At 44.3% G+C, this 27336-nt stretch overlaps 2 protein-coding genes across 2 annotated transcripts in view; one reads left to right on the plus strand and one right to left on the minus strand.

Annotated features, from left to right (window-relative positions):
* The window catches only part of LOC119179293 (acetylcholinesterase), a 39112-nt gene extending 35581 nt beyond the window's left edge, over positions 1-3531 (plus strand). Inside the window, exons 9-10 of the mRNA XM_075868943.1 lie at positions 297-490; positions 3282-3531. Coding sequence (XP_075725058.1) covers positions 297-490; positions 3282-3420 — 333 coding nt within the window. The 3' untranslated portion in view covers positions 3421-3531. The remainder of the gene's footprint in view (positions 1-296; positions 491-3281) is intronic.
* A 959-nt stretch (positions 3532-4490) lies between these two features.
* On the minus strand, positions 4491-26552 carry LOC119179292 (gamma-glutamyl hydrolase). The gene is made up of 9 exons (XM_075868944.1): positions 26398-26552; positions 22780-22897; positions 20093-20143; positions 18560-18644; positions 16252-16390; positions 15348-15454; positions 14558-14648; positions 13904-14050; positions 4491-4750 (listed from the first exon to the last, which is right to left on the minus strand). The coding sequence occupies exons 1-9, from the start codon at positions 26471-26473 to the stop codon at positions 4626-4628; spliced, it is 939 nt and encodes a 312-aa protein (XP_075725059.1). The 5' UTR covers positions 26474-26552; the 3' UTR covers positions 4491-4625.
* Between the last annotated feature and the right edge of the window lie 784 nt (positions 26553-27336).

A 27336-nucleotide genomic window follows, 5' to 3' on the forward strand; every position in this document is an offset into this window, starting at 1 on the left:
CGTGTGTGTGTCCGTTCGTTCGTCCGTTCGTCCGTCCGTCCGTCCTCAATGAGAGTCCTCAATGGCTTGATGTTGATGACTTTACTTACAGCAACAGCTGGCTGCAAACGTGCCTTGTAGAGCTCTGTGACACCCAGCGGCACACTTAAACCATTCATTCGCTTTGTTCTTCCGGCACACAGCTAACCAGTGCTTAGAACACCAAGAAGCTTTCAGACAAACCAGATGCGTCTATTGAAGAGCTCTTAATATACCCGCACAGCGTATGTCCACCCTAAACATGTCCATGCTTGCAGGGCGCTGACGTCTACTTCTACCTGTTCGCATACCGCACCAAGAACTCGCTCACGCCTCCGTGGATGGGCGTTGTGCACACGTCCGAGCTTTTCTACTTGTTCGGCGAGCCCTTCTCGACCTCGTGGTACACGGACGAAGAGCGAGCGTTCAGCCGAACAATGGTCGATATCTGGAGCACCTTCGCCAGGACAGGGTACGAATTGAAATACGGGCGATAGTTGGAGCTTTAGCTATTGAGCAAGTTGAAAAACAGCCCTCACACCATGCGTACTCCGAAGAAGAGACAGACCGCAGCGCTGTCTCGCAGCTTAATGTTTATCGAAAGCAAGTGTGCAGAAACTATTAACCTATACCACCTTCGAATCGATGTGACCACTCTGAAACAAAGGACGACAAAACGGCATCTATATAGATTTGAAAAATGAAGCATGATAAAAACTGCGTGAACATCCCAAAAAAATAAATATAAAAAGTTCACACTCTCTCAAAATGCAACTCGCTGTCATGTAGGCCAATGAAATGTACGTTGAGACATCACTCACCTTTCTATAGGCACCCGACAGTGAACCACAGGGCGCAACGAAGCTCATTGGGCCGCCTCAGCATTGTTGGTACCGACCGCCAGAGATACTAAGATAATGGAACGTTCGCTGAACACAGTGACACGCTCAAGTGTCAGTGCCCTTTTTTGCACGTTTGCAAAGAACGCTTCCTGGGCGCTTACATAATCAGCCGTGACCGCTTGCTCACAACTAAAGAAGAAAATGATATGCACGTGCAAGTTCGGTTTTGCTGCGTCTACTCGCTAGGCTACGCATTGAAAGGCTCGGTTTTGCTGCGCCTACATGCTACTAGGCTGTGTGTTCTGGCGCTACCATCAGATCTCGTAAACTGCATTGCCGGGTGCCTATACTCAGCGACAACTTTTTGGCACTGAAGGGCAAGCTGCGGAGCCACATCACATGCATCCTACCGCCAGTGAGGATAGTTCCAAAGTAACACCCGTATTTTCAACGTGAAATATACATGTTCCTTTTTTTCTACGTGGAGCTATTTGAGACAGGACGCAGCTCACACCTACAATATATTCGTATTTCTTTCAATTTATCAGTTGTTACATCCCGTCTTTGAATGCGTGAAAAAGTCCCGCCTTTTTACGTCCACCTCAAACGCTCAGCGGTGTCTGCGTCTGCACGAAACGCTGATGGTGCAACAAGACTTTGCAACAAGACTTTGCAGACGGCAACGAGACTTTGCAGGCTTTGTAAAAAGACATGGCATGAAGACGCCACAAGTGTGTGGATGAAAGAGCGCTTGTCCTTGTAAAGCTTTGTGATCAAATTTTCGCCCCCTGCTTGTTCTTGTAGTTATCGGGGCGGCACACTGCTCTCCCATAGTTGAGTACGCAGTACTCGAAATCGTTTAACGCTTTTTAAGTGCGAAGCTCCTTAAGCCGTGGGTCGTGCGTGCACGATGTATGTTGTAGTAGCAGTTGTAGTCGTTGTCATAGTAGTAGGTACCCACCTCTCGTTTAGTCCTTGGAATGTCCACTGGATGGCGGTACTTCTATATAATTATTATATACTGAAAAGATGTGAGATGGCGGTACTTGAAGTGTTCACTAGATGGACAGACAGACAGACACACAAAGACAGACAGACAGACACACAGACACACAAAGACAGACAAAGAAAGACAGACAAAAAAAGACAGACAAAGAAAGACAGACAATTGATTGATTGATTGATTGATTTGTGGGGTTTAACGTCCCAAAACCACTATTTGATTATGAGAGGCCGTAGTAGAGGGGTCCGGAAATTTTGACCACCTGGGGTTCTTTAACGTGCACCCAAATCTGAGTACACGGGCCTACAACATTTCCGCCTCCATCGGAAATGCAGCCGCCACAGTCGGGATAAGAAAGACAGACAAAGAAAGACAGACAGACAGAGACAGAAAGAGGCAGACAAAGAAAGACAGACAAAGAAAGACAGACAGAAAGAGACAGACAAAGAAAGACAGACAGAGACAGACAGACAAAGACAGACAGAGACAGACAAAGACAGACAAAGACAGACAGAGACAGAGACAGAGACAGAGACAGAGACAGAGACAGAGACAGAGACAGAGACAGAGAAAGAGACAGAGACAGAGACAGACAGACAGACAGACAGACAGACAGACAGATAGACAGACAGACAGATAGATAGATAGACAGACAGATAGACAGACAGATAGATAGACAGATAGACAGACAGACAGACAGACAGACAGACAGACAGACAGACAGACAGACAGACAGACAGACAGACAGACAGACAGACAGACAGACAGACAGACAGACAGACAGACAGACAGATAGATAGATAGATAGATAGATAGATAGATAGATAGATAGATAGATAGATAGATAGATAGATAGATAGATAGATAGATAGATAGATAGATAGATAGATAGATAGATAGATAGATAGATAGATAGATAGATAGATAGATAGATAGATAGATAGATAGATAGATAGATAGATAGATAGATAGATAGATAGATAGATATATAGATAGATAGATAGATAGATAGATAGACAAACGCTTCGTCCCACCGATCATGATTCTCTCCGTGGATATGCTGTGATTTTTTTCTAAACACCTAAATTCTGGCCATCCGCATGCAGCTCCAATAAATGATGATGCATAGTTCAATGAATCACTAACATACTTTACCTGAACACAACTTTTAGAGAAGGTAAACTGTATACTCTTAAATTTTCAACAAACAAATGAGCTCAGCGGTGGCGTATTTGTCAGCAGTAATCTTAGGAATCCGCCGGCGTTCACAACCGCTTTCCCAACGCATGCTAACACATGTACTGCTTAACACGTCCTTAACCTTTTCTTTATAATTTTATAAGATATGCTCAGTAAAGCACGTTTGTGAAGCGATGCACCAGTCACTACGACTCTGAGCAGTGTCTGTGTAATTTCAGGCAGCCTCCGAAGAACCTGCACTGGCCTAAGTACCTGTGGAGCCGGCCACGTTACCTGCGGCTCCAGCCGCGCAATTTCCTACCCGGCCGTGGCCCACGTGACGAATGGTGCAGGCTGTGGCTTAAACCCGGCGAATGAGGCCCAGCTCCGGTCAGCGCATCCGGGGGTTACGCCGACAAGACGGCGCCGCAACCACGAACGCTTACAGCGTCCGTTCAAAATGCAGAATGAACGCTGTTCCATAAACGCTTCCAGCGTCTGCCTATTCTGCCAAATTGAGAAGCAGCGAAAGCGGTAACAGCACCGCGAACCCCTTAGAGCGTATGTATAAAAAACAAGCATATGTCATTGTGTCACTTACAGTAATTTACTCTCCGAAGCGCACTGCGACAACAATATCTCTTTGCGGTGCTTCGTACTTTGAAGGCAAAAGACTTACATATTCTATTAAACACCAAAACTGACCATCAGCATCAGAACTAGTTATGAAAAAAATGGTCACGTGATGGCGGTGTCTCATGGCGTCACACGTTGTCGAATTGTTCGGTGCAAGCATGACGCCACTGTGACACCACATTCGATGGCGTCACGTGATGACATGGTTGCCTGGTTAGAAATAGGCCAATCACAAATGCCGTGCAAAACCAGATAGCACAAAAACATCCTGCGATGCCTCCGATCTCGGACGCAGTGCAACAACACGATAGGTGCAGAAAGCTTTCGTAGCAGGGCGGGGGAGGATGCATACATTAACTGTGAAGAAAACGAGCGGATGGCTCTCAAGTTCGATTCGTAGGAGGTGAATGCATGAGGGACCTGTGAGACTTGTCGCTATGACATACGCCCCGCCACGGTGGTCTAGTGGCTAAGAGACTCGGCTGCTGACCCGCAGGTCGCGGGATCAAATCCCGGCTGTGGCGCCTGCATTTTCAATGGAGGTGGAAATGTTGTAGGCCCGTGTACTCAGATTTGGGTGCACGTTAAAGAACCCCAGGTGGTCAAAATTTCCAGAGCCCTCCACTACGGCGTCTCTCATAATCAAGTGGTGGTTTTGGGACGTTAAACCCCACAAATAAATCAAGCTATGACATATGACAACTATGACAGCAGCATGTGACAGCGATGCCATATGTAGCTGTCCTGTCGTCGGGCAATGAACGTAATCCCGTCGCAAGACAGCTTAGCGAAAAAAGCAGGTACTAGCATGGTTTCTCTGCGTATCGTTTTTGTTCCTCGTTTTCAATAAGCACGCGCAGTTCTCGACAAAGAACGTCCTGCAGAAAAGCAAGCCAACTAGGACAAGTAGGCCACAGTCCTTGTGGGTGACGACGCTACTTCCCGAGTCAAGAAGTAAAAATGTACATCTGGGCGAAGGGTGTTTTGTTCTGGGTGAAAGTCACCGGGTAGTTGTAGATGAGCGCGTTGAGTTCCTCCTGGGCCGATGCGAAGCTGTGGTTGTTCTTTCGTGCTGCGCATGCGTGAAAGAGAAACAATCGAGGGTAAGTTCGACGGCAATAAAATTCGAAACAGTCGTAGGGTGAAGACAGCATCACACCGGAGTTCTTCGCGCAAATGCATTAAGTGTAGCTATACATTACGAAGCACAGGACACTCGCCTTGCTTAGCTTCATTACCTGCAAGATATCTGCGTGGCCTCAATGCGACGTCTTTGCTAGGGTACGGCAAGTGGTACCACGTGCGATGCTACGCGATGTAAGCCCAACGTGGGCGTGGGAATGGTGGCGTGTCGGCCTGTACACCAGTGAAACGTACTTCTTATGCATATTTACCCCCAGAAACATTTCGAATGAAAGCCTGCCAGGACCATTCCTCGACGCTTCGAAGACCTTGGACATGGTACTCTACTTCCGTCTTTCTACCCTTCCACGCTAAAAATCTGGACGGATGACCCACATCGAAGACTGAACTTCATATGATGGTGATGATAATGATGATGATGACCTAAACGAATGTCTTTCACGCACACTGGAGGATTGACCAAGAAACGATTATTTAGATAGTGGATCACTAACTTTGTATGAATCAACTTCTACTTTTGCTTACGCACAACAATTGCAGGAAAACATGTAAGGCCAAAAAATGGCTCAAGGAAAAACGGTGTACCTCAAAGCGAAGTGCCATAGCATTTGTAAATAACTATTTAAAGGATGTACATTAAGTATTAAGATAAAGAGAAACCTTTTGAAAGGAAGAGCGCCGGTGTCTACCTCTAATTACCGCATCACAGTCGATGAGTATACGGAGTCCTCCATTTATAATGGATTCGGCAAAACCCACGTACCTTGCAAATCAATGTTATGCGGAGCCTGCGAATGCAAAGTGAATGTGTTTATTTTTTTGCGAGCGAGACCTTATGAAGTGGCGCTCAATAGATGTACAAAATCACGCACACACTTACTTTAGAGGAGCACTGACATCTAATTTACCGATGTCAAGATTTTTGCGTCAACGTGTAGGTATCGACCCCCTAGTAGCGATTCGGGACCTAAAACGCATCCGAGGTACGAATTAATATCTGTAATATTGATTTATATATCCGCTATCCAACGTGGTGCAAAATAGGTCGACAGCCCGCCAAATTGTAGTGCTGGCAGCGCTACCTCGCGGCCACGTCGAGGCCGCTGCACAGCTGATGCTGCTCGCACAAAAAAAAAAAGGTGACGTCACGCACACTGCCATTTCGTCTGCTAGGAGCGCCCGTGCAGACAGTCTTGCTGTGTCTCTGATGATATAGACTAAAGCCCCTCCATTCGTTGTCGGCCGGCTAGGTTAAGTAGCGGCAACTCGTTCTCCCCCTCTCCTTTTTGCCCAGGCCTCGAGAAGGGGACTTGTACTGCCAGTGAAACCCAATTCGTTCGCCAACACAGAATTTGCCGTGGAGCAGCTCGGCGCTAAGTGAAGCGAGCAAATGTGGCTGTTATTCTTAGGCATCCAGTGCATCTGACCATCGGCGCGTACACAGTCAATCCACTGGCTGTGTTGAGGTTCGTGGCTTGAAAAGGCATGAAACGCCACGTAATTTCCGCTTTTTCCGCGCATCGACGTGCAGGTTCTCACTGCGCAGCAGTTCCCCAATATTCTGGCACATATTGTCAATCTGAATGATCATACTCACGCTGTGGAGCACATGTCAAATCAGTCCATGTGACACGATGAATCAGACGCACGCTTCAACACAGCAAGGAGAGCCATTAGTGAGAGCTTGGCCGGTAGTTGGCTCCAAACACATTCAGATTGTCGACGTCATTGTTACTGGCGTATCGTCACTCAGGATGGTATTTTTGGATTTTACCACACCGAACACGTAGCACTAGTGTCGATGTCACAGGGCAGTCTATTTCCCGTTTTTTCTCCTTAGCTTTTCTACGCTGTTTGACATTGAATTAAAAACACTTCCACATGACAGATGCCATTCAAATTTGGCCAAGAAGATCCATGCATACCAAGCGATCGAATGACGGGCACATCTCGATCTTGAAATTTGATGTCAGTGCTCCTTCGAACAACCACGTGTGTTTTATATTAGCACTTAACAGTTTCGTAGCGATGCCATAAGCAGCGTTGATATTGGCAACACCAGAAGCGGTAAGCTGATAAGGAAAAGAAGCAAAAGAGAAAGAAGAAAAATAAGCAAAAGAGAAAGAGAAAGAAGAAGAAAAAGAAGAAAAAATGAAAAGAAGGAGAAGAAGAAGAAGAAGGAAAAATGAAAAGAAGAAGAAGAAGAAGAAAAAATGAAAAGAAGAAGAAGAAGAAGGAAAAATGAAAAGAAGAAGAAGAAGAAGAAAAAATGAAAAGAAGAAGAAGAAGAAGAAGAAGAAGAAGAAGAAGAAGAAGAAGAAGAAGAAGAAGAAGAAGAAGAAGAAGAAGAAGAAGAAGAAGAAGAAGAAGAAGAAGAAGAAATGAAAAGAAGGAGAAGAAGAAGAAGAAGGAAAAATGAAAAGAAGGAGAAGAAGAAGAAGAAGAAGATAATGGTAATGACGACGATGCTCGAGCCACGAGTCAATAAGAAGAAGAAGTGAGCGAGGCGAGTGGCTTGGAGAAGACTAGCCGTCAGGCTTCGCGGTGTCGTTTGTCCGCAGGCCGTGCTCTAGCCGTTGAAGCTTGCTCTCGGGGTGTGGCCAAGAATTAAGTAGCTATTGTTGGTTAATTGATTTACCATCGTTTCTTATACTGCAATAGTTGTTTGATCAGTGTTTTTTGTGCAGTTCAGACAAGACAAGATGCCCTTATCTTCGCCAGGGCCAGGGACTTTTCTTTGGTCTGCTTCTACGGATCCAAAGGAGGTGCCAGTGGATCTTTTTTTGAACAACGGAATATCATCGGTTCCAGTGGCTCTAGTCCCGAACAATGACGGCATCATTGGGATGAAAAACCCGAAGATCATTCAGGCGGAATTACGGTCAGTGACTGCCCAATACCAGTCCATAACGGAGGTCCGCCAGTTCGGCAGAGGAGGCCTACTGTGCTTTTCGCCAGACCAGTCCTGTGTCCTAGATCTGCTAAAGTGCTCAACGTTTGCATCCCAGCCGGTGAGCGCGTTCATACCTTCTCATTTAGCATGTACCCGAGGTCTAGTGCGTGGCGTCGATGCCAACATGCCACCCTCCGAAGTACTAGAGCTGTTTTCGCCAGCAGGTGCTATTTCAGTCTATCGGTGTGGACGGGTGGTTGATAACAACAAAATACCAACTGAGTCTGTAATTGTGACCTTTGCGGGATCAGTCCGACCATCAGAAATTAAGGCTTGGCCTTTAATTTACAGAGTAGAGCCGCTCTCTCCTCGTCCGCTCCAATGCATAAAGTGCTGGCGTTATGGTCACACAATGAAAGGTTGTAGATCAGCGGTCAGGTGTAAGGTATGCGGGGAAGGTCACAATTCTAGCGACTGTCTGAGTGATAAAGAAAAGTGTTGCCTATGTAGCGAAGCTCATGCGGCCGATAGCTCTAGTTGTTCGGCAAAGGTACGTGAACTGCAAATTCTAGAGATAGTAGAACAAAGACGGTGTTCACGGAAGGAAGCAGCACTTGAAATACAAGCACGAACACAAGGCTACGCCGGTGTTACAGCTCGTAATATGCCAACAATGGAAGCTCTCTCTGTCCCTATTGCGGAAGCGATTGAGAAGGCAGTGGAGAAGGCAATGGAGCGCATCGCTGGGAATATTTGTGAGTCCTTGGCCCAGATTCTATCGAACCAGATGGCTCAAATGTTGGGTACAGCGGAAAACAACCACAGTGCACCACGTAACATTAGTGACTCCTCGGAGTTTGCAAAGGAGTATGACTCTGCTACGCCACATCAGGCTACGGAAGCCCTTCACATTCGTGACTCCCCTAAAATTTCAAAGAAGTATGGCTCCGATACGCCACAGCAACCTATGGTAGCTGCAGATTCAGTAGAGGAAGGTAGCGTATCTCAATGCGAGCTTACCAAGAAAGTGGAGGACTCAGACGAAATGGAGATGGATCCCCGATCGCTAAAGCGCTCGAGATCCCCTTTATACAAAAAAGGCATCGCACCTGTAGATTCAAAAACCAAAAAGTACCAGAAGAACACCCTGTCTAAAGCTGATTTTCTTAAAGAAAATATTCTAAACAAGGCCATCGCTGAGGCTATTTTAGAGCAAAAATAGGGTCACTTGAAATTCTTCATTGGAATTGCCGATCAATTCACTCTGCAGCAACTGATCTAATATATTTGGCATCAAAAGTTTCTCCAGATATTATTGCACTGCAAGAAACTTGGCTTTCAATGCATCAGTCTTTTCAATTAAATAGATTCAGATCTTTCCGTCTAGACCGTCCATCGAAAGGTGGAGGTTTGGCATTTTTCATTAATAATAGAATAAGTCTCAAAGCAAAAATTGCGTATAAGCTCATGTCACCTGACAGTGAAATTCTCGCCTTAGAAATAACCTTACCAGGCTGCATGCCTTTTTTGGTGGTGAATGCATACTTTCCTAAAGGTGTAATAGATACTCGATGTTTAGACGCTGCAGTGACTTCTAGTTATCAAAATAAAATTCTAATCGGCGATTTCAATTCTCATCATACGTGCTGGGGTTTCCGAACTGATCAATGCGGTAAGAGATTGTGGGAGTGGACAGCGGATAATAACTTGTGTTGCCTGAATTCAAGAACACCCACTTACATTAGTGATAGGTCTCGTTCAGCCTTAGATTTAAGCTTTGTGAGTTCATCACTCACTAGTTTGTCATGGAGTGCGTGTGATTGTGCAACTAACAGTGATCATTTGCCAATATTATTCGAGATTGCTTGCCACGTTATAATGTCAGGCTCTCAGACTCGAGTGTTTATTAATTACACCAAATTTAGGAAAGATTTAGAATCTGCTTTGGCAACTCATTCTGAAGAGCAAGAAGATACAAAAGCCATGAGACTAAGTGCACTGATCAAAAGAACATATAAAAATGCAGAATTCGTTGTGGAATCCGCAAAGAGCACAACCCACAGTCCGTGGTGGAACTCGGACTGTGCCCGGGATTTCCGACGAAGAAAGGCAGCTTGGAAAAAACTTATGTATAACCAGTGCCCTCAAAACTGGTCTGATTACAAGTATCACGCTGCAATTTTCAAACACACGGTCTCCTTAGCTAAGGAACAATATGATAGAAAACATTATGATTACCTTTCAAAAGCTTGTAACAAAAAGGCGCTGTTCAGGTTCATGAGATCACGTAAAATGATGCCATCTCAAAATAATATAGGGTTTGAGATTATGTCCTTGGAAGAAACAAATAAATCCTTAGAAACCATGGCTAAAGGCCTGGAGTGTAGATTTACATCAACTAAGCCTTACGATCCACAAAAACCAGCGTCAACAATTGAAGTTACTGAAGTTACAAAGGAAGAGTTAGCACAAGTGATACAAGGTTTGCCCTCGTCAGCTCCTGGTCCAGACGGAATCACAACTGCTATGATAAAAATATTATTCAAATTATCACCATGTGACCTACTAAACACTGTAAATTATTCGTTAAAATATGCCTGGATTCCGTATGAGTGGAAATTAGCTAAAATAGTGCCGATACAAAAAAGACAAGGATTCGGATATGTCATAGAAAACATTCGACCCATTTCTCTTACATCTAATATGGTGAAGCTCATCGAAAGAGTGCTCAATAAAAGAGTTATAATATGGATGGAGGAAAATTCGATATTAAATCCAAATCAAATTGGCTTCAGAAGAGATTGTTCAATCTGGTGTGCACACGCAGATTTAGAATGCTGCATTCAGCTTGCTCGCAAAAAAAGACAACATGCGGCACTAGTGACATTGGATATTGCTAAGGCATACGATAGTGTAGAACATTCAGTATTATTAGACATATTAGAGAGCCACAATATCCCAAAATTATATTGGCGTGGGTGAGGGAATTTTTGAGAGGAAGGGAGTTCTATTGCTTTAAGAATGGTTGCGCATCGTCAAAGTGCAAACAAACACGTGGTGTCCCCCAAGGCGCTGTATTATCGCCAGTTCTATTTAACATCTTAATGAGCACTATACCGCATTGCCAGGACGTGAAGGTGTTTGTATATGCTGACGATATTGCATTTTTCACGACACATAGTGACATATATTCTTTATATCAAACGCTACAGAGATATGTCAATATGCTGGAGAGATGGCTACATGCAGTCTGCATGACCTTAAATGTAAATAAGAGTGCAGTATTGATATTCCCGTTATCCGATCCCATCTCCATTTCAATATGTTATAAACAAGAGCCCATTCCACAGGTGGAATCTCTTAAATATTTGGGAGTAACTTATAATGCCAACCTAAACTGGACTCCTCACATAGAAAGCATGGCATCTAAAGCACAACGCGCCTTAGGAATTCTTCGTAGACTGAGCAGCCGCCGATACGGTCTACGCAGAAGCACAATGGTGATGATCTATAAAATGTATATGCGACCAATCCTAGAATTCGGGTGCGTATTGTTCTCAGGTGGCCCTGCCTATAAAATAAAGCTTCTGGTTATGCTGGAACGAGAAGCCTTGAGATTGTGTCTAGGACTTCCGAGGTTTGTAAGAAACAATGTTTTGTATCAGGAAGCACGATTACCTACATTGCCTTGCCGTTTTCGTATGCTAACGGTTCAGACGTTTCTGAAATTTTATAGCTATGCGCCAAGACGATCTGAGTATGATTTTATAAATGGCCCAGACAGCTTTTTTCTTGCCCATTGGCCACGCTTTCGAACACCTCAAATTGCTTTTGTCCAGAAACAACTAGATCGGTTAAATGTAAAAATTCGAGATGTGATTGCTGCGCAGGATACAAATCAAATTCTTAAGATTGAATTCGATGACATTTTTCCCTCTAAGGCCAAATTACAATCCTATAGGGTCTTAAATAGCCGACTGCAGGATTATCTTGCACATGCGGAAACGAATAACATTATAGCCACAGATGCTTCAGTATTGAATGAAAAGACAGGTGTAGGTATATACTCACATTCGCTTGACTGGTCTTTTTCATTAAGATTACCGGATTTCACCCCAGTTTTTGAAGCTGAGCTGTTGGCAATAGTTTTAGCGCTGCGAAAGCTACCTTTGAATGCCGCTAATGCGATCATAATAACGGATTCCCTGTCAGTATGTACGTCGATTACGGCGTCAACAAAATCGATGGCCTTAAAGACGCTCCTTATGCTAGTTCCTCCTCAGCTGCAGCTACTGAAATTAGTATGGGCACCCGGTCATTGCGGCTTAGAAGTAAATGAAATCGCCGACTCTCTAGCACGAACAGCATTGGAAGGGCCAGTACTATCAGTCCTTCCCGAAGTGGCCACTATAACGGCGACAAGATACAGAAAGCTTGCGCTCAGTGCAGACGCTATGGAAGCAATATTGTCAACACCAGAATTTACTCACTTAAGATTTCCATGGAAAAGTCATTGGTGTCCTACAAAACAGTTGGAAACCATAATAACCAGATTTCGATGTCGTGTCCCCCCGTTAAATTTCTATTCACATAGGGCTGGTCTGGCGATATCACCACTATGCAACTTTTGTTCAGAATTGGAAACAATAGAGCACTATTTTTTATCATGTCGCCGATACAAATTGCTTAGGAAAACATTCTTAGCCCTCCCATTTGCTAGCCTGGGGTTGAATTTCACTATAGAAAACATACTTTCCTTCGGTGCCTACGATCTGGGCTTCAGCCACGAGAACGTTTTCTACGCAGTTTGCAAGTACCTGAATGAAAGTAAAAGAATTAAGCTTTTAATTGCGTGATTATTAATCATGAAAAAAAAATAATTCCAACGAACACGAGAGCATTGTTTAACTATCCTGATTCTTATTCAAGGTAATGAATAGTTGTCTTATCTGCACGAGTGACAAGCAACTATTGCACTCCATTCATTCTGACTAGGGTGTCTTTACTTTTTTCATTGTTTTTTTTTTCTGGTGGGGGTTTCGATATTTTAAAAAAAACTTACTTAATTAAGTCATCGATTCTTGGCCAATCCCCCTGAGTGGGTACGAGCCATGTCTGTGGATTCATCATCATCATCATCATCATGACGACGATGATGATGACGACGACGACGATGATTATGACGACGACGACGACGACGATGATGATGATGATGATGATCCAATCATAATACTGGCACTCGCTCTCAAAGGAAGAGCGGCCACGAAGCGAGCGGCAAGATCTCTGAATTAGTGGGTTACGTATTCAAAAAATCCAATGTATATTAATTTAGAAAAAGCAATCGTAAATATTGTATGAAAATTCTACACGAGCAAGCGGTCAGGCAATCGAAGCGCTGCCATTAGCGCTGGTGCACGCGAGGATGGTAACCCTCAACACTACTACACAAATCAACTTCAGCGGATGGCGCCTAACTACAATTTACGTTAACCCGACATGATGGCTGTATGATAGGAGTACCTATGTAATGTTTATAAAATCTGATAGCCAGTGCCGCAACCACAATTGACTTTACGTGAACATGAGGGTCTATTTCAAACACGTTTTTCTCAAGAGTGTTCATGTAACATAAAAAAAACATCACTGCATGTCCAGGAGGTGAATGATGACGAGTGGGGTGAAGCTCTCCGCAGCCCGTCCTTTTGGTAATACGAGTACGTAACGCAAACTAGGAATTGGCAAACCTCAGCGTCTCGTCCATCAGCGTCTGGAAGCTCAACATCGTTCATAAATAGAAGATCAGTCCACCCGAAATGGACGCACGGACAGGCGGACGGACTGATGGACGCTTCGCCCCACTAATCATCATTCACTCCGTCGATATGCTGCGACACCATGCAATGCAACGCAAGTGGCTACTAAGACGACTACGACAACATAGGACGTAGACCCATGGCGTAAGAAGCTTCGGCCCTAAAGCACTCGTCCCGGATGTTGCTATCCTTCCTACCTATTGGCACTTTTTGAGTTCTGCATTCTGCCTGGTGACGTCCCTGTCGGAAGATGGTGCCCTTGAGCCCCGAGTACCATGCGCACTTCAGACGTTACGTCACGTGTCTACAGAACGTGACCTCATGCCCCCCCCCCCCCCCTCTCGACCATCTCCGCGCTCTATCACGTGTACCATACCTTCTTCCAGGAAGAAGTTTGCCAGGTACTGCGACACTCGTACAGCGTCCTCGGTGTGGGGAATGTGGATGTAGTCTTTCCGTTGCGTCCACTCGAAGTTGGTCTTCTCAGGATGGAACTGGACGCCGTAGAAAGGGTACGAGTATGCTGCCGAGGAACAATTAATCAATGAGACACTAGTTTCATTCGTTCATTCATTCATTTATTCGTTCAAACGATGTCTGACACAACTACCCATACTGTAAATCATTTATTATTTATAAAAATGAATGAATTCTTACGGTTCCTTTTTCGCAGCCCTCCTTAAAGAGGTATCCCGCAGTTTGTCACCTATTAAACTTCACATTCAACCAGAGATCAACTCGCATCCCCTTTTCACATTCCGTTTGCTATGCCACATATACAGAGAAACAGCGTCCCTTAATTATATTGGTAGGAGGCCGTACGCTATCCCTGCTCTGGAAAAGACACGTCTTTAGAGCGGTACTGAAAGATGAACACGAAGAAGAGGAAGCACAGTTCCTGCATCAAACGCGTTAATATCGGAACCAGAAAAACTTTTTCCACCCGTTGAGAAGAGAGGTGTTCAAAAGTTCCAACAATCCTTAGAAATAAGTAACTTTCTTACACAACGCCATGGACTAGTTTAATTACCTTCCATGCTGGAGATAAACGCCACGCCATTCTCATCGACGTTTGTCGAGATCAGACGAAAAAAGTGGTCCAAACCATAAGTGGTAAAGTTCTGCAAACAAGAAAATCAGTATACAACAACAATGACGACCACAAAGGCAGTGATAATCTCTGTCCGGAACTATCTAGAAGGACTTTTTTAGATTGACCATAAACGCCAATGATGCATACACTGGAAGGAAACTAAGTCGAGACCAAAAGCAAGAAACTGGATGTGGACAGATTACTGGGTGTAGAAGTATAACTTGACAATTTTCATGGTGTAGGGCTTATTGATTGCCCATGATGTCGTTCTTAGGCAAAGTTTTTAGGGTGCCCTCTCGGGTTACTCTTCTACCAGCACATCTTTCTTTCAAGCTGAAAAGTCTGCGCTTGTCCCTGTCCAATCTTTTCTGTGTCCTTCTCTTTATTTGGACACATCAGTTTTGTTTGAAATAAGTGCCAGCTCGCCCAGCTCCAAGTGTTTGCTCTCTTTGTTTTCTTTTTGTTCTTTGTCCAAAAGCTTACGCGCCAAGGTGACTTCATGGATGCGGAAACCTGTAGGGAGCACAAGATCTCAAGTTCGTGCCTTGAACTTCGGGTTGGCCCATTGAAAGCAGCAAAACAAAATGCAGGTGTGAACACGTTAGGTCTGCTGTAGCTTTTTTTAATGTGACCTGCCTATGTACAGAGCAGCAGCTAAAGTCAGTAGTACCAGCAGAGTTCACTGACAGAAAACTTAGCTTTAAGATCTCCTGTACGACAATCGTACCTGGGGCGTAAGGCACTTCCCGTGGGAGTTGTACGTGATGGGCTGCGTCCTCAGCGCCTTCTCCAGGGACCTTGGAAGCCCGTTGAACATACGGCTTCTCCGGAAACCTGAACAGGTGGCGATGGCAAGAGTACGTGTGAAACGGATGCAGGAAGAAATCGAGCCGGTCAAATCACCACTGGAACCTTAATGCATACTCTTGTCGGAAATGAAACTATTTAATTACAAAGCACATTGTTCAAGCATCCAGGAAGCTATGCTTCACCTTGACTGAATGCGGTGAAAGCGATTGTCATATACGTCCGGTTTCTTCGAAACTCTTACATTGATCATCGCTCGGAAATTTAGGTGTCCACAACGGCGCGTGGTATTGTCGTGAACACGAATTTAGGCAAATATTTTTGCGACGTTAAGCACGTATACAATGTGAAATAGTGGGCAGTATATATATTAAAGCCTATTCAAAGTGAATCCAAAGTAAATCAGCCTGAAAGGACATGAATCAAGAGTGAATTAGCGTACGATAAAGTGAGTGCCAAGCCAGTCATCGCACACTAGGCTAAATTGAGTTGGAAATCGATTATAAATAAAGTCACTTGAACTGTGCATCAAGATCGAATTGTGGACTTATATTCGAATTAATGTACGTTACAGCCAACAAATGATCATCCAGTTACTTAAGGACGAACCAAGAATAATTGTACAGACGGAAGTGTAGATAAGCACAACTTAGAGTGAATCAAGAGCGAATCAACCTACATTAAAGTTATCAAGTGGGTCAAATGTGATTCAAATTGATCAAGAGTGCCTTCAACATGATATCATCTTCCCAGCATTTGCTAAAGGGACTCGGCGACGCCTTGGTTTTACTTTGCGCCAGATTAAACAGTTGGTCCCGGCTCACCCCTGGTGAAGTTGAGTGGCAGGGCCAGGTCGTGGCCCTGGCACAATCGAAGGACGAGCTTGTCGATGGCCAGTCGCGACAGCGCCTCGAAGCCCAGGCAGGTGCCCCACAGCGGGAAGTGGGTGCCGTGGTTGTTGGCCTGCATAAAAGATCGTTGCACGTGAAAACATGATGAGTGTTCTTCGCAAAGCTGGAAAACCGGCAATAAATGGCTGAGAACACAAAGGGAAAACGCAGAGCACACAGATTGTCGCTGACTGCAGCAAGTGAAAATCGTGAATCGAATGAATTTCCTAAAATATCTTGATGCGATTGGAATACAAGACAAAATAAGAATTGCCAATTGCAAAAGAAGCATCTTTAACACAAACTTCAAAAGAGTGCGCCTAATACCGACCCTTGAGAGAATCCGCTGGGTAACTTTGTACAAGGAAGACGTTTGGCCACTTACGGCAACACTGCATGATCTATTAAGCAGACAGCTGTGCCCAAGATTCACAACAGGCGAGTCAGCGTGTAATTCATGTTGTTCGAGGTATAGCGCATCCAGGACGGGACAGAGAAGAAGACACAGAACACATACACGGCACTAACTCTCAACAATGCGGTTTAATCCGAGAAACAGCAATACTTATATCCAAACATGGCGCGTCACAATCACGTGCTAGAACCAGAAAACTGATCTACTGCAACTCATGTGACATCCAAATAATGCGATTCTTTCAATGATAATGATATCGATGGCTTGCTTATACACGCGTCCCCAAACTTAGCAACGAATTTCGCTTCTATGATGAGCCTTGCCTTTTGGTTAGTGCTTCTTCCGATTATGCTGGTGCTATTAAAGAGGGGTTGACACCCGCATTCTTTGCAGTGAATTGCAAGAAATCGCAAGTGAATTGTCCCGTCCTGAATGCGCAATACCTCGAACAAGATGAATAACCAACAAACCCGCCGCGCAACCTTAGTCAGCATGGAAGTTTGCAAGCTTAACCCAAAAAAGTGAGTGGCTGACTACGTCAAAAGCCTTGTTCAGTCAACAGTGGACTACGTCAACCTGTCTTCTCCTAGAAATGATGGAATGATTCGCACAATGAAACTAGCAAGATTTAGGGAAAAGCTGTGTTGATTAGAAATTAATGAATTTTTCACGCTAACGCAAAATGTGCTGGGAAGAGCCAGCTCAAAGATCTTTGACGTGGCAGACAGCAGAGAAATCGGGCGACAATTAGAAATATCAGTTTTGCAGCCAGACTTGAGTGCTGGAAAGACACGCGCAGTTTTCCACATGCTGGAAAATGTGGAAGCATTCAGACAGTTATGAAATATTTCAGTCAGTACCGGTGTATATATACTACCATAAACCATGCTGCTCAGCACGAGCTGCTCAAACTGCTCAACTTTGTCATCAACATTTGATTTCTCAGTAACCAGTCAACAGCTGAGAAGTAACCGTAAAAGCCCGGGTATATCACCTCTCTTGAGAGCAAATCTTGAAGATTGGTTAAAATGGCTACTGTAGCTCGTTTTTTCAGCGCATACGCATACAGATAATCCTACACTAAGCGATGTGGTGGAAGTCGTCAGGACGAACAAGACAGATGTAAGAGCTTGACACTTCAGCCGGTTGATCGTTTGACAAACAGAGCTCTAAGAATTTGCATGTGCAATTGACGGCGGTGTTATGTTGCAGTAGGGAATCAAACTCCCCCAATTCCAAGATCAGGCTGCACTTTTTTTCAATGAAGTGATTGTAAAGAGATAAGGTAAGCGTACTCCAGTCAATTCCCGGCGCATCGAAGTCACCAAGAGCAATAACCCTGTGCCCACTATGAGACGATACCATATCTTCAAGGGAAGACATGACATCGTGAAACATGGCAGGGTGAATGCCAGGTGGTAATTAAGGAAACATCCAATCAACAGTTTTTCCCGGCACTCAAGGCTTATCTCTAACTAGATAGATTCTTCGAAATATTCCATGTCTTTTCGTCGGATTTCAACGAACTGTCAATGGCAATCAGCCCACCACCGCCTTTCTGTTTGGGTGCACTGAAATCTCGGTCGCCGCAGATGTTGAAGGTCTGAAAAAAAATCTGACAATGTGTTTTATATTATTATTATTATTATTATTATTATTATTATTATTATTATTATTATTATTGTTGTTGTTGTTGTTGTTGTTGTTGTTGTTGTTGTTGTTGTTGTTGTTGTTGTTGTTGTTGTTGTTGTTGTTGTTGTTGTTGTTGTTGTTGTTGTTGTTGTTGTAAACTCTTCACTTCACAAATATGATAGTGTTTCGAGATACCTCAATGGCGAGGTCGAAAATAATCTTCGCGGCTTTCAAGTAACCAGATTTGTTCAGGTCAGCCCCTCCACCGGGAAGAAGGACACTGCAAAGACAAACGCGAAATAAATCACAGATATATAGTGAGAACAGCCAAATGAATTCCGATGCACCTTCGTAAAGTTTACTTCTGTTCTGACACTTGCATTTGCTGTTCTGCCCTAACCAGCCACGGTGTTCTAGTGGCAAAGGCACTCGGCTGCTGACCCCCAGGTCATGGGATTGAATCCCGGCCACGGTGCATTTTCGCGGGCGGCGAAAATGATTGATCCTCGTGGACTTGCAATTAAGTGCACGTTAAAGAACCCCAGGTGGTCGAAATTTCCGGAGCCTCGCACTATGGTGCCTCTTATTCACATAATGGCTTTTGACGTTAAACCCCAACAACAATACTTATTATTATTATTATTATTATTATTATTATTATTATTATTATTATTATTATTATTATTAATATTATATGTTCTGCCCTAACATTACGCTCTATAGAGTTGTTTGTAGGCTAGGTTAGCACTAACAAAACAAGCTGCTTCTGACCTAACCAACCGGCTAAATATTCGACTACAACCGACTACTCCTAAACCATGCAACCGGCTTCAATCGACCGGTTCTCGTGGCATGACAAAAAAAATGTCATCACAAAGTTTGACACACTACATGTCACCGATATCTGTCTCAGTATACATTCTGCTAGCGCTAGCACAGTATCATGAGCGTGAGTACATGAAGCTTGCGAAGAGAAATTCGCATGTTCATGTGAATTAACATATCTACTTAAAACTTCTTAAAACACTATGCAGGTGCAAGGAAAACAATTCTCGCAAAATTAGTCACGCAGCACGTCAATTACAACAAAATATGGTCAGTCAGCACGAACAAAATGTTTTCGTATTCGTGAGCCCAGACACACAGCAGGCAAACTTACATTTGCTTACGATGCACATGTAAACACAATAACTTCAGAACTTTCCGAAAATAGATATGCACATGTGCAACCACGATGCTAAGCTGCTGGGTGGATTGAGGAATGCCCACGAAGCGGCTCCACGGTATAGCATAAGCATGTGCACCTCTGGGCAAGGAAAGTCGTACTCAAACATAAGCCCACTAAAAAAAATTCAATTCCGACAAAGTGATGATTTGGACTAGTTGTTAGACGTTCGGAATTAAATATTAGTTCGAATCGTACCAAATATTCGGATCATCGATGAAAGTGGACAGTGTGGGCAACCGTGGAGTGTAGGCGCTGTCTTGTCCCCTTTCCCAATCCGTGTTGTTGGTGTGTTTTAAACTTTCGTTTAATGAGAACAAAAAAGCATATTCTGTTGGATTCACTCCACCCGAACTATTGGAGATACTACTCGGAGAAGCACACTTCAGCTTAGAACAAACGGCACAATACTTGGTGGTGCGAGTCTCAAGTTGACTCGTGAGCCAGCTTAACGGCCTTTAGACCACAGCTGCTATAACCACCACTAACCAGTCGCGACTCACCCGTTAATGGAGTTGAAGAGCTTCTTGTAGTAGTCATTGGTTTGGTTGACGCTTGAAGAACGTCACCCCATGCAAAAAACAAAAAAAGCAGAAGCTAATCGAACTTCGAAACATGCTCGCACACTTACAGCATATGAGTACAGTGATTCTTCATACAGAGAACCTCCCAGAAAGTGACGTACATAGTCTACATATACCCTGATAAAAAAATTCACCATTTACGGGTTATATTTGAAGCTGAGAAATGAAGCTAAAAGAATATAATATTTGTAGTGGCTTATTTGTTATTGGTTGGCGGCTGCCAGGAGGCTATAAAATACTGGTTTTCTCGCATGAATTAGCCAATTACAATAATCAACTTTCAGTTTTCATCACGCACTTGTGTCAACTATAAAAACCGCCAGGCCTGCGCAGAACGCGCAGCCCAGTCACGACGAAAGCTGGAAAAGCAGCGTTTCAGAGCTGATGCTGATGACCCCAGATAGATGGCGCTCACCAACAGAGGGGGATGGGCCAAGAACGGGGTGGCTGGATACTTAAATGAAACTGAAATAAAGTTAAAGCCAATCTGAAAAATTAGTTTAGAGATAATAGTGCCGAGAAACAAAAAAATATTTGCTGAGCGAGCGGTCAAACCATCTCTTGTTTCTGAGAGACATCTCCACTAATTATAAACTAAAGATCCTTTCCTAAACACTCTTTGGTTAACTGCTACAAGAACACTTTCTGGGTACCCACTGTGTGATAAGCAATAATAATTTTCGTGTAGTAGGCCGGCTACGCTATCCTTCATCACTCTTCAGAAAAACGCGATAGTATCCGCCACACACTTGCAAGGAATTTTGTTTAATGTTTTTTTTAATGCAGTGGCTGACGACAATGAAGAATCATGCCTGAAGTGGGTATGCGCCACAGCCACGTCTCTGCTTGTGAATACAGTGAAAATGACTTCCTTTGCTTGGAACTGCAGTGAGAGTAACTTTCATGTGTTACAAACACACGCGTCCTGTATGCACGCTTCACAATTTACATCATGAAATATTGCCGTAATAACGCGTGGTACAAGCGTGCATTGCCATCGAGTGTCAGAACATGTGATTATCCTAATGACTTTATGTTTTTAAGCCGATCACCCACTACAAAAGGCACACAAGTTAGTGCGCCTATTCCCTTAAGGCCACTTAGTGGGTGCATAGCAAGTTGAAAAAAGATTGAATGCGCTGTTTCAATTACGCACCTGGGACAGAATACCGCTTTCACGTTCAACATTTAAAGGCGAAGCTAAAGATTCCCGCAATGGTGTTGTCATTTGTAAAAATGCGCGTTCTTTGTTCCAGAGCCGTTTCAAGACCTGGCGTGGCTCTGCAGTAAAATACCTAATTGTCGTGTAGAATGGTTCAGCTCGATTCATTGTGGGATTCGATTTTTTTAGTTTCTGTGACTACTTATACTATAAACAGTATTACTTAATTATATTGTGGCTAGCAAGCTCGTTTTGCACTGTCACAGTGTAGCGTTCTGGTTCGCCGAAAAGCAAAACCAAAATAGAAAATCAGCTTTCGTTATTCGCCAATTGTTTCCGAGCATATATACACCCTCCTAACAGGCGCCAAGCCCAGACAGCCTCAGAAATGTCTTCTTTCAGACGTCGTTTTATGTGACCTCTAACGGTCAGAAAAGCATCTAAAGGATCAGGAGAATGCCACATTAAGTAAGCACTCTCCTCTCTAATAAAACTCCTCTCTAACACCTTTTCTAAGCGAGAGAAAAGTCTCCAGTCACGGAAAGTAAGCGTGGTTTTCTTAGCGTGAAAGCACACCATGCTTAGACTAAACGTGCAAAAAAATCAGCCCCTTCCCCCCTTCCTCCTTCCTCACGCTTCCTGTATACGCGTGAACTTCTTTAGAGTGCATTGTTGACGCAGCACTGCCGCAAGGTTGTGAACGTTGCTTTAACGCAATAAACGCTGCTTCAGAGTTACGGCAGCGATGTGTACTTTAATATAGACTATGTCGCTTGACGCGATCTCATGGTTATGTTCTTGAATCGCACAAAGTCAATTTAGAGGGTGAGCCACACAAATTTTCAGGGTGCACCAATTCAGTAGAGTGAAAGTGGTTCCCAGTTTTCGAACTGGGTACTCAAGCGTGACGCCATCACCTTGTTTTGCGAGTATTGGCACCACCGAAAGTTAGATCCAAACTATGCAGAAAACAATTCACAGCTTATCTACGCAGTGAATAATGATGAGTGGGGCGAAGCATTCGTCCGCCCGTCCGTCTATCTGTCTGTCTTCCCATCCGTCCACTCCTATAACACTGCAGCACATATCGAACGGACGGACGGATGGACGGACGGACGTAAATTGGCTCCTCATGGCAATTTACGAGTAAAGTTTGTTGACTAACTGACTAACGGACGCTTCGCCCCACTCGTCATTATTCACTCCGGGGATATGCTGTGAATTTTTTATTATAACAGCACCATCTATCCTCTCCAATCGTCAACCATACAAAAACAACTAACGCCATCTAGTGATATGATTTCCAAGAACGCGTACACACAACGCCATCTAGTGAGCGATTCATAAACTAGAGGCGACTAGATACATAACGCATACGGAGGAGGGAACAACTCACACCCTAAAGAGCTTCACCCCTAAAACAAAAAAGGGGGGAAATTCTTACAAAATGGGCACCACCCGACCTCCGGAGGCCTCGATGTACTTGACGTAAGAGGCGGCGATATAGGTGCTCGTTCCGTTCAGATTGAACGTGCGACTGTCCAGGCCCTGCGCTACGATACCTGCGCGATGTTATTGCGGTAAGAAATATGCCACGGCGCAAACATGAACGCACTGTGCACCACGGTTTGAAGCAGAAAAATAAGCCACATGTGCGTGTAAAGAGACGCGGAACTCGAACGCTAAAACAGCTAACACAGACAACCTATTATTTCATAACTCTATACTGCCCTCATTTCGTCATCATCAGTTGTTTCTACGGACACTCTAAAAAAATATCGAGTAAAAAGGCTGTCGTTTTGTCCCACAACAATAATCGTCAGCAGGCTTGCGTGCGCTTCCTTTCTTGAAAACTCGGCGCTGGCCACTTTTCTATCGAGAATGCAATGTAACCCTGATAATGGGCATGTCGATCGTGACCGGAATGTACCGGGCGCGGGGCGATAGCGCAAGGATGGAACGCAATATAGATAACGATTATTGTTGTGGGACAAAAAGACACCCTTTTTACTCGCTCTTTTTTTAGAGTGTAATAGAGTGTATTTTACTCGCTCTTTTTTTAGAGTGTATTTAGACTCAGAAAAATGAATCCCTCATTGGCAGGGTAAAAATCTCGAAATATATTGACGAATACTTTCTGTTGTACTGCTCCATCACTTGGTTCATTAAGTTTGTTCCCGTATTTGTATTTTGTGAACGATTCCAATTTTCACATTTTGTACCGCCCCTTTTACACTATGCCTCAACTGAGGGCTGTAGAGTATTTTTAAATAAATAAATAAATAAAAAAGGTTGCTAGCAGCGGTATGCTACATGTCTACGACCAAATTCGGTTGCCATATAGGTCATGACGGCGATGGTCTAGAATGGGTCCTGTGGAGTGAAGCCCTGGCCAAATACAGCTGAGTCCTGGGCCTCATATCTCAGTACTGGGACACATACCTGAAACCCACATGACCTTCCCAGATAAGTTTGGGGGTAGAGAAGCATATACTCTTAATTGACCTCCCTCTCCCCCACCCTCGCTCAGGATACTGTTGTGTCTCTATCGAGGGCTGGTATATCAGCCATTTCGTGGGAGAGCTCCTCCTTTGACTGATTAACATATGGAGTCGAAAGTTTCAAGCAACATCACATTAAGAAAAAAATAAAAAAAGAAAGAAAAAGAAAGAGAAAAAAAAGAAAGAAAGAAAGAAAGAAAGAAAGAAAGAAAGAAAGAAGAAAAGAAAGAAATAGACAATGGAGAAAGAAACGAAATGACGCACTAGCGGCCGTTCACAGTCAATTTTCTGACCACCTGTGCTTCCGAAACGTGCAGCTGTGGCTGAGTAAGCGAACGCTATCGCATTCCGTTGCAAATGAAAATAGTATATATATAATTCCAAATCTTAAACACAGCACTCAACTGGGACACTCCTTTCCGGCAACACGTACCACGTCAAAGTGACAAGAACTGGTTTACTGCACAGCAAACAGCGTTTTACTATTATTTAATTGCAAACGCAATACCCATCTTTGAACAAATTGAAGTCGCGGTTTTGTGCTGAATTATTCATACCAAAAAGTAATTTTCACTAGTTAGCGCACTTAATAAGTAACTATACGCGCATTTTTTTAGGAAACTCGTCTGATGGAGCGTTTTATTCCTGTATCTCGTAGAAATAATGATATTTGTTATTAAGCCCAATAGTTTTTTTTTTGGTCGCGTCAAAACAGCGATATACTTACGAGGCGCAAAAGGAAGAACGTGGACAAAGCTAACAAAAACTGCATTTTACGAACAATGCCAGTACCGCAATACATGTGTGTCGGGAAACCCTCAGTCATGTTACTTGCCGTTGAATTAATTTTTTCCAGGAAGCGCAATCTTTTTTTATCTCACAATTTCTTCAACTCGTGTTTATGTAGCCCCTCATATATGTCTGTTGCCGCAAATAAATATTCAGTTGTTAGTGCGCGCTCTGTCAATGATTCTTCCTTTCGTGCTTGACTTTTCCGCGCACCACCATTGAGACGAGTTACCGACTCGCCCAGCAGTCCGCTCTTCTCAAATATTTATGAGGCATCCCATTTCCCGCGGACGTCCATCAGTACAGCCGCTACAGTGATGACAATGCACGACTACTGACCCCCAAGGTCACAGTATCAAATCCCAGCAACGACTACTGACCCCAAGGTCACAGTATCAAATCCCAGCCACGACTACTGACCCCAAGGTCACAGTATCAAATCCCAGCCACGACTACTGACCCCAAGGTCACAGTATCAAAGGCGACCGCGTTTTCGACGGGGGCGGAAAAGCTTAAGGTCCGTGCACTTAGTTCTAGCTGCACGATAAAGGAGCCCAGACGGTCGAAATCTACATAGCCTTCCTCAACTGCGTCCTTCACAATCATATCGCGATTTTGAGTAAGCATAAACAATTTTTAAGCTGTATGACATAGGTTTCATCACCGCGGTCTCAAAGGCTGCCTTTTAAAGAGGGAGAAATGCAAGAACACCCGTTATACCTATAAATTTATGAGCACGTTAAACAAAGCCCCAGTTGTCCAAGTTGTTCCGAGCTAAACCACTAAAGCGTGCTTGACTATCACGTCATGTTTAGGGCAATAAAATATTCCGAATTTGATTTCGTATACTACGCTAAGTAACTGGCACTTTCCTGACAGTCACGCACAAAATTTATTGTATACCCGCCTACAAAATCTCGCCATGAATGATGTAAACGTGGTGTTGTTCCGCTATGTAGCATTTTAACTAAATACCAAGCTAAGTATACGCCAAATCGGTTCAACGTTTTGCGTGCATGAAACAAAGGTTCACAGGTGGTCATCCAAAGTCGGGCAATATTATGCGCAAGATAACAGATGAGAACGCCAGAAATACAAAGATAAGCAGTATCTTTAGCAAATATTTGAATGTCACGCCTATGAGAGGTTGATCCCACGGTCCGCGACTGACAGAAGGCCGATTCTTCGCTTGTCTCGAGTCTTACCCGTATAAAATCGGAAAGGAATAAATCAAGTTTAGGCGCTCCGGTGAAACCGTACAACTTTTCCTACATCTGCATATACATCCTGGCACTGCGATAAACCTTCAGTTCCCAAAGCGCCGCGGTGGTCTAGTGGCTAAGGTACTCGGCTGCTGACCCGCAGGTCGCGGGTTCGATTCCCGGCTGCGGCGGCTGCATTTCCGATGGAGGCGGAAATGTTGTAGGCCCGTGTGCTCAGATTTGGGCGCACGTTAAAGAACCCCAGGTGGTCGAAATTTCCGGAGCCCTCCACTACGGCGTCTCTCATAATCATATGGTGGTTTTGGGACGTTAAACCCCACAAATCAATCAATCAATCAGTTCCCAAAGCGCAAACACACAGGCGTGCCAATGATAAAAAAAAGATAAGCGTTATCCTCCGCAAGCATTTTCGATCAGGCCGAAGGGAACTCGTTCCAACGTTCCGCTCGTTTCTTAGCTGACGTGCGCAGCCGATCGTAAACGTCAGTACGAAGGGGGCGCTCAAACGAAACCTATATACTAGTGAAACACATGCAGGTGTGTACGAACCTATAATTGGTCGGTCCGTTGCCGTGCAGCAGACGACATAAGCCGCGAAGCATATGACCGGTGTTACGTACCGCATGATGGCAGACGACGCACTGAGAGCCGCGAGCAAGCTGATCAACGCCTCCTCTAAAAGATGCCTGCCGCATGAGAAGAAAAACGGCTGCCACACCCTTTCCCTTCTTTGTTTTAGAATGTTCTCGGTCGCTAGCGTCACCTGTGGCGGGCGGTGCAACAACGCAACACCTTGCATAGCCTCCGAAACAGCGGTGTACAGTTGCAGGTCTCGAACAACCCTCGAGTGACGCGCCCCTATGGGCCGCAGATGAAAAACGCTTAGGTGGTAGTCCCTGGTACCGCCCGCTGCCGTGATAATAGTCTCGGTCGCGAGCGCCACCGCGAGGCGCTTGCTCAAAACTGAAGGCAGGCCAACTCCGCTGGGAGCGCGAGCCAGGCATTGTTTAGAGGAGGCGTTGGCTGTATCGGCGACAGATGCGCAATCCGCCCCATTGTCGTAGATAAGGGCGCGTCGCCGTGGAAACGACTCGATATGCGAGACGCCGCTGGCGCGTCGGGTCTGCACGAGTCGTTATCACTTCCCGGCCCGGATGTTTATGTGATATTCTTTTTTTTTAAGAGTGGCGGTTATAAGTCGATGTGCGTTCGGAGAAGTATAACGTAACACGGGCGATGCACACAAGCCTGACGACAGTGTTTGCGTTCCACTCAAGTATACTATAGGTGCATACTCAGAGAGGCCAGTCGTCCTTTTTGTTGGTTTTTTTGCTTTTTTGCTGGTTTTTCTCGCATTTTTTTTTTTTCTGCGCAGGCTTGGGTGTGTTTGGTTTTTTCGATGTCTTTACATTAGGCATATCTGGTTGTTGCTGGTTCCCAGATCTCACGATTGCAATTATCGGTTATTACATCATGAAAATGTTCATG

The sequence above is a fragment of the Rhipicephalus microplus genome, chromosome 7 (genome assembly GCF_043290135.1).
Source record: "Rhipicephalus microplus isolate Deutch F79 chromosome 7, USDA_Rmic, whole genome shotgun sequence".
Lineage (NCBI taxonomy): Eukaryota > Metazoa > Arthropoda > Arachnida > Ixodida > Ixodidae > Rhipicephalus > Rhipicephalus microplus.

Coding starts and splice junctions, on each gene's coding strand:
- LOC119179292 (XM_075868944.1), bottom strand. CDS start 26,473: ATGCGGTACGTAACACCGGTCATATGCTTCGCGGCTTATGTCGTCTGC. Junction 15,455..16,251: donor GCCACTCAACTTCACCAGGG/GTGAGCCGGGAC, acceptor CCACCTGTTCAG/GTTTCCGGAGAAGCCGTATG. Junction 14,649..15,347: donor GGAAGTGCCTTACGCCCCAG/GTACGATTGTCG, acceptor TCTTGTTTGCAG/AACTTTACCACTTATGGTTT.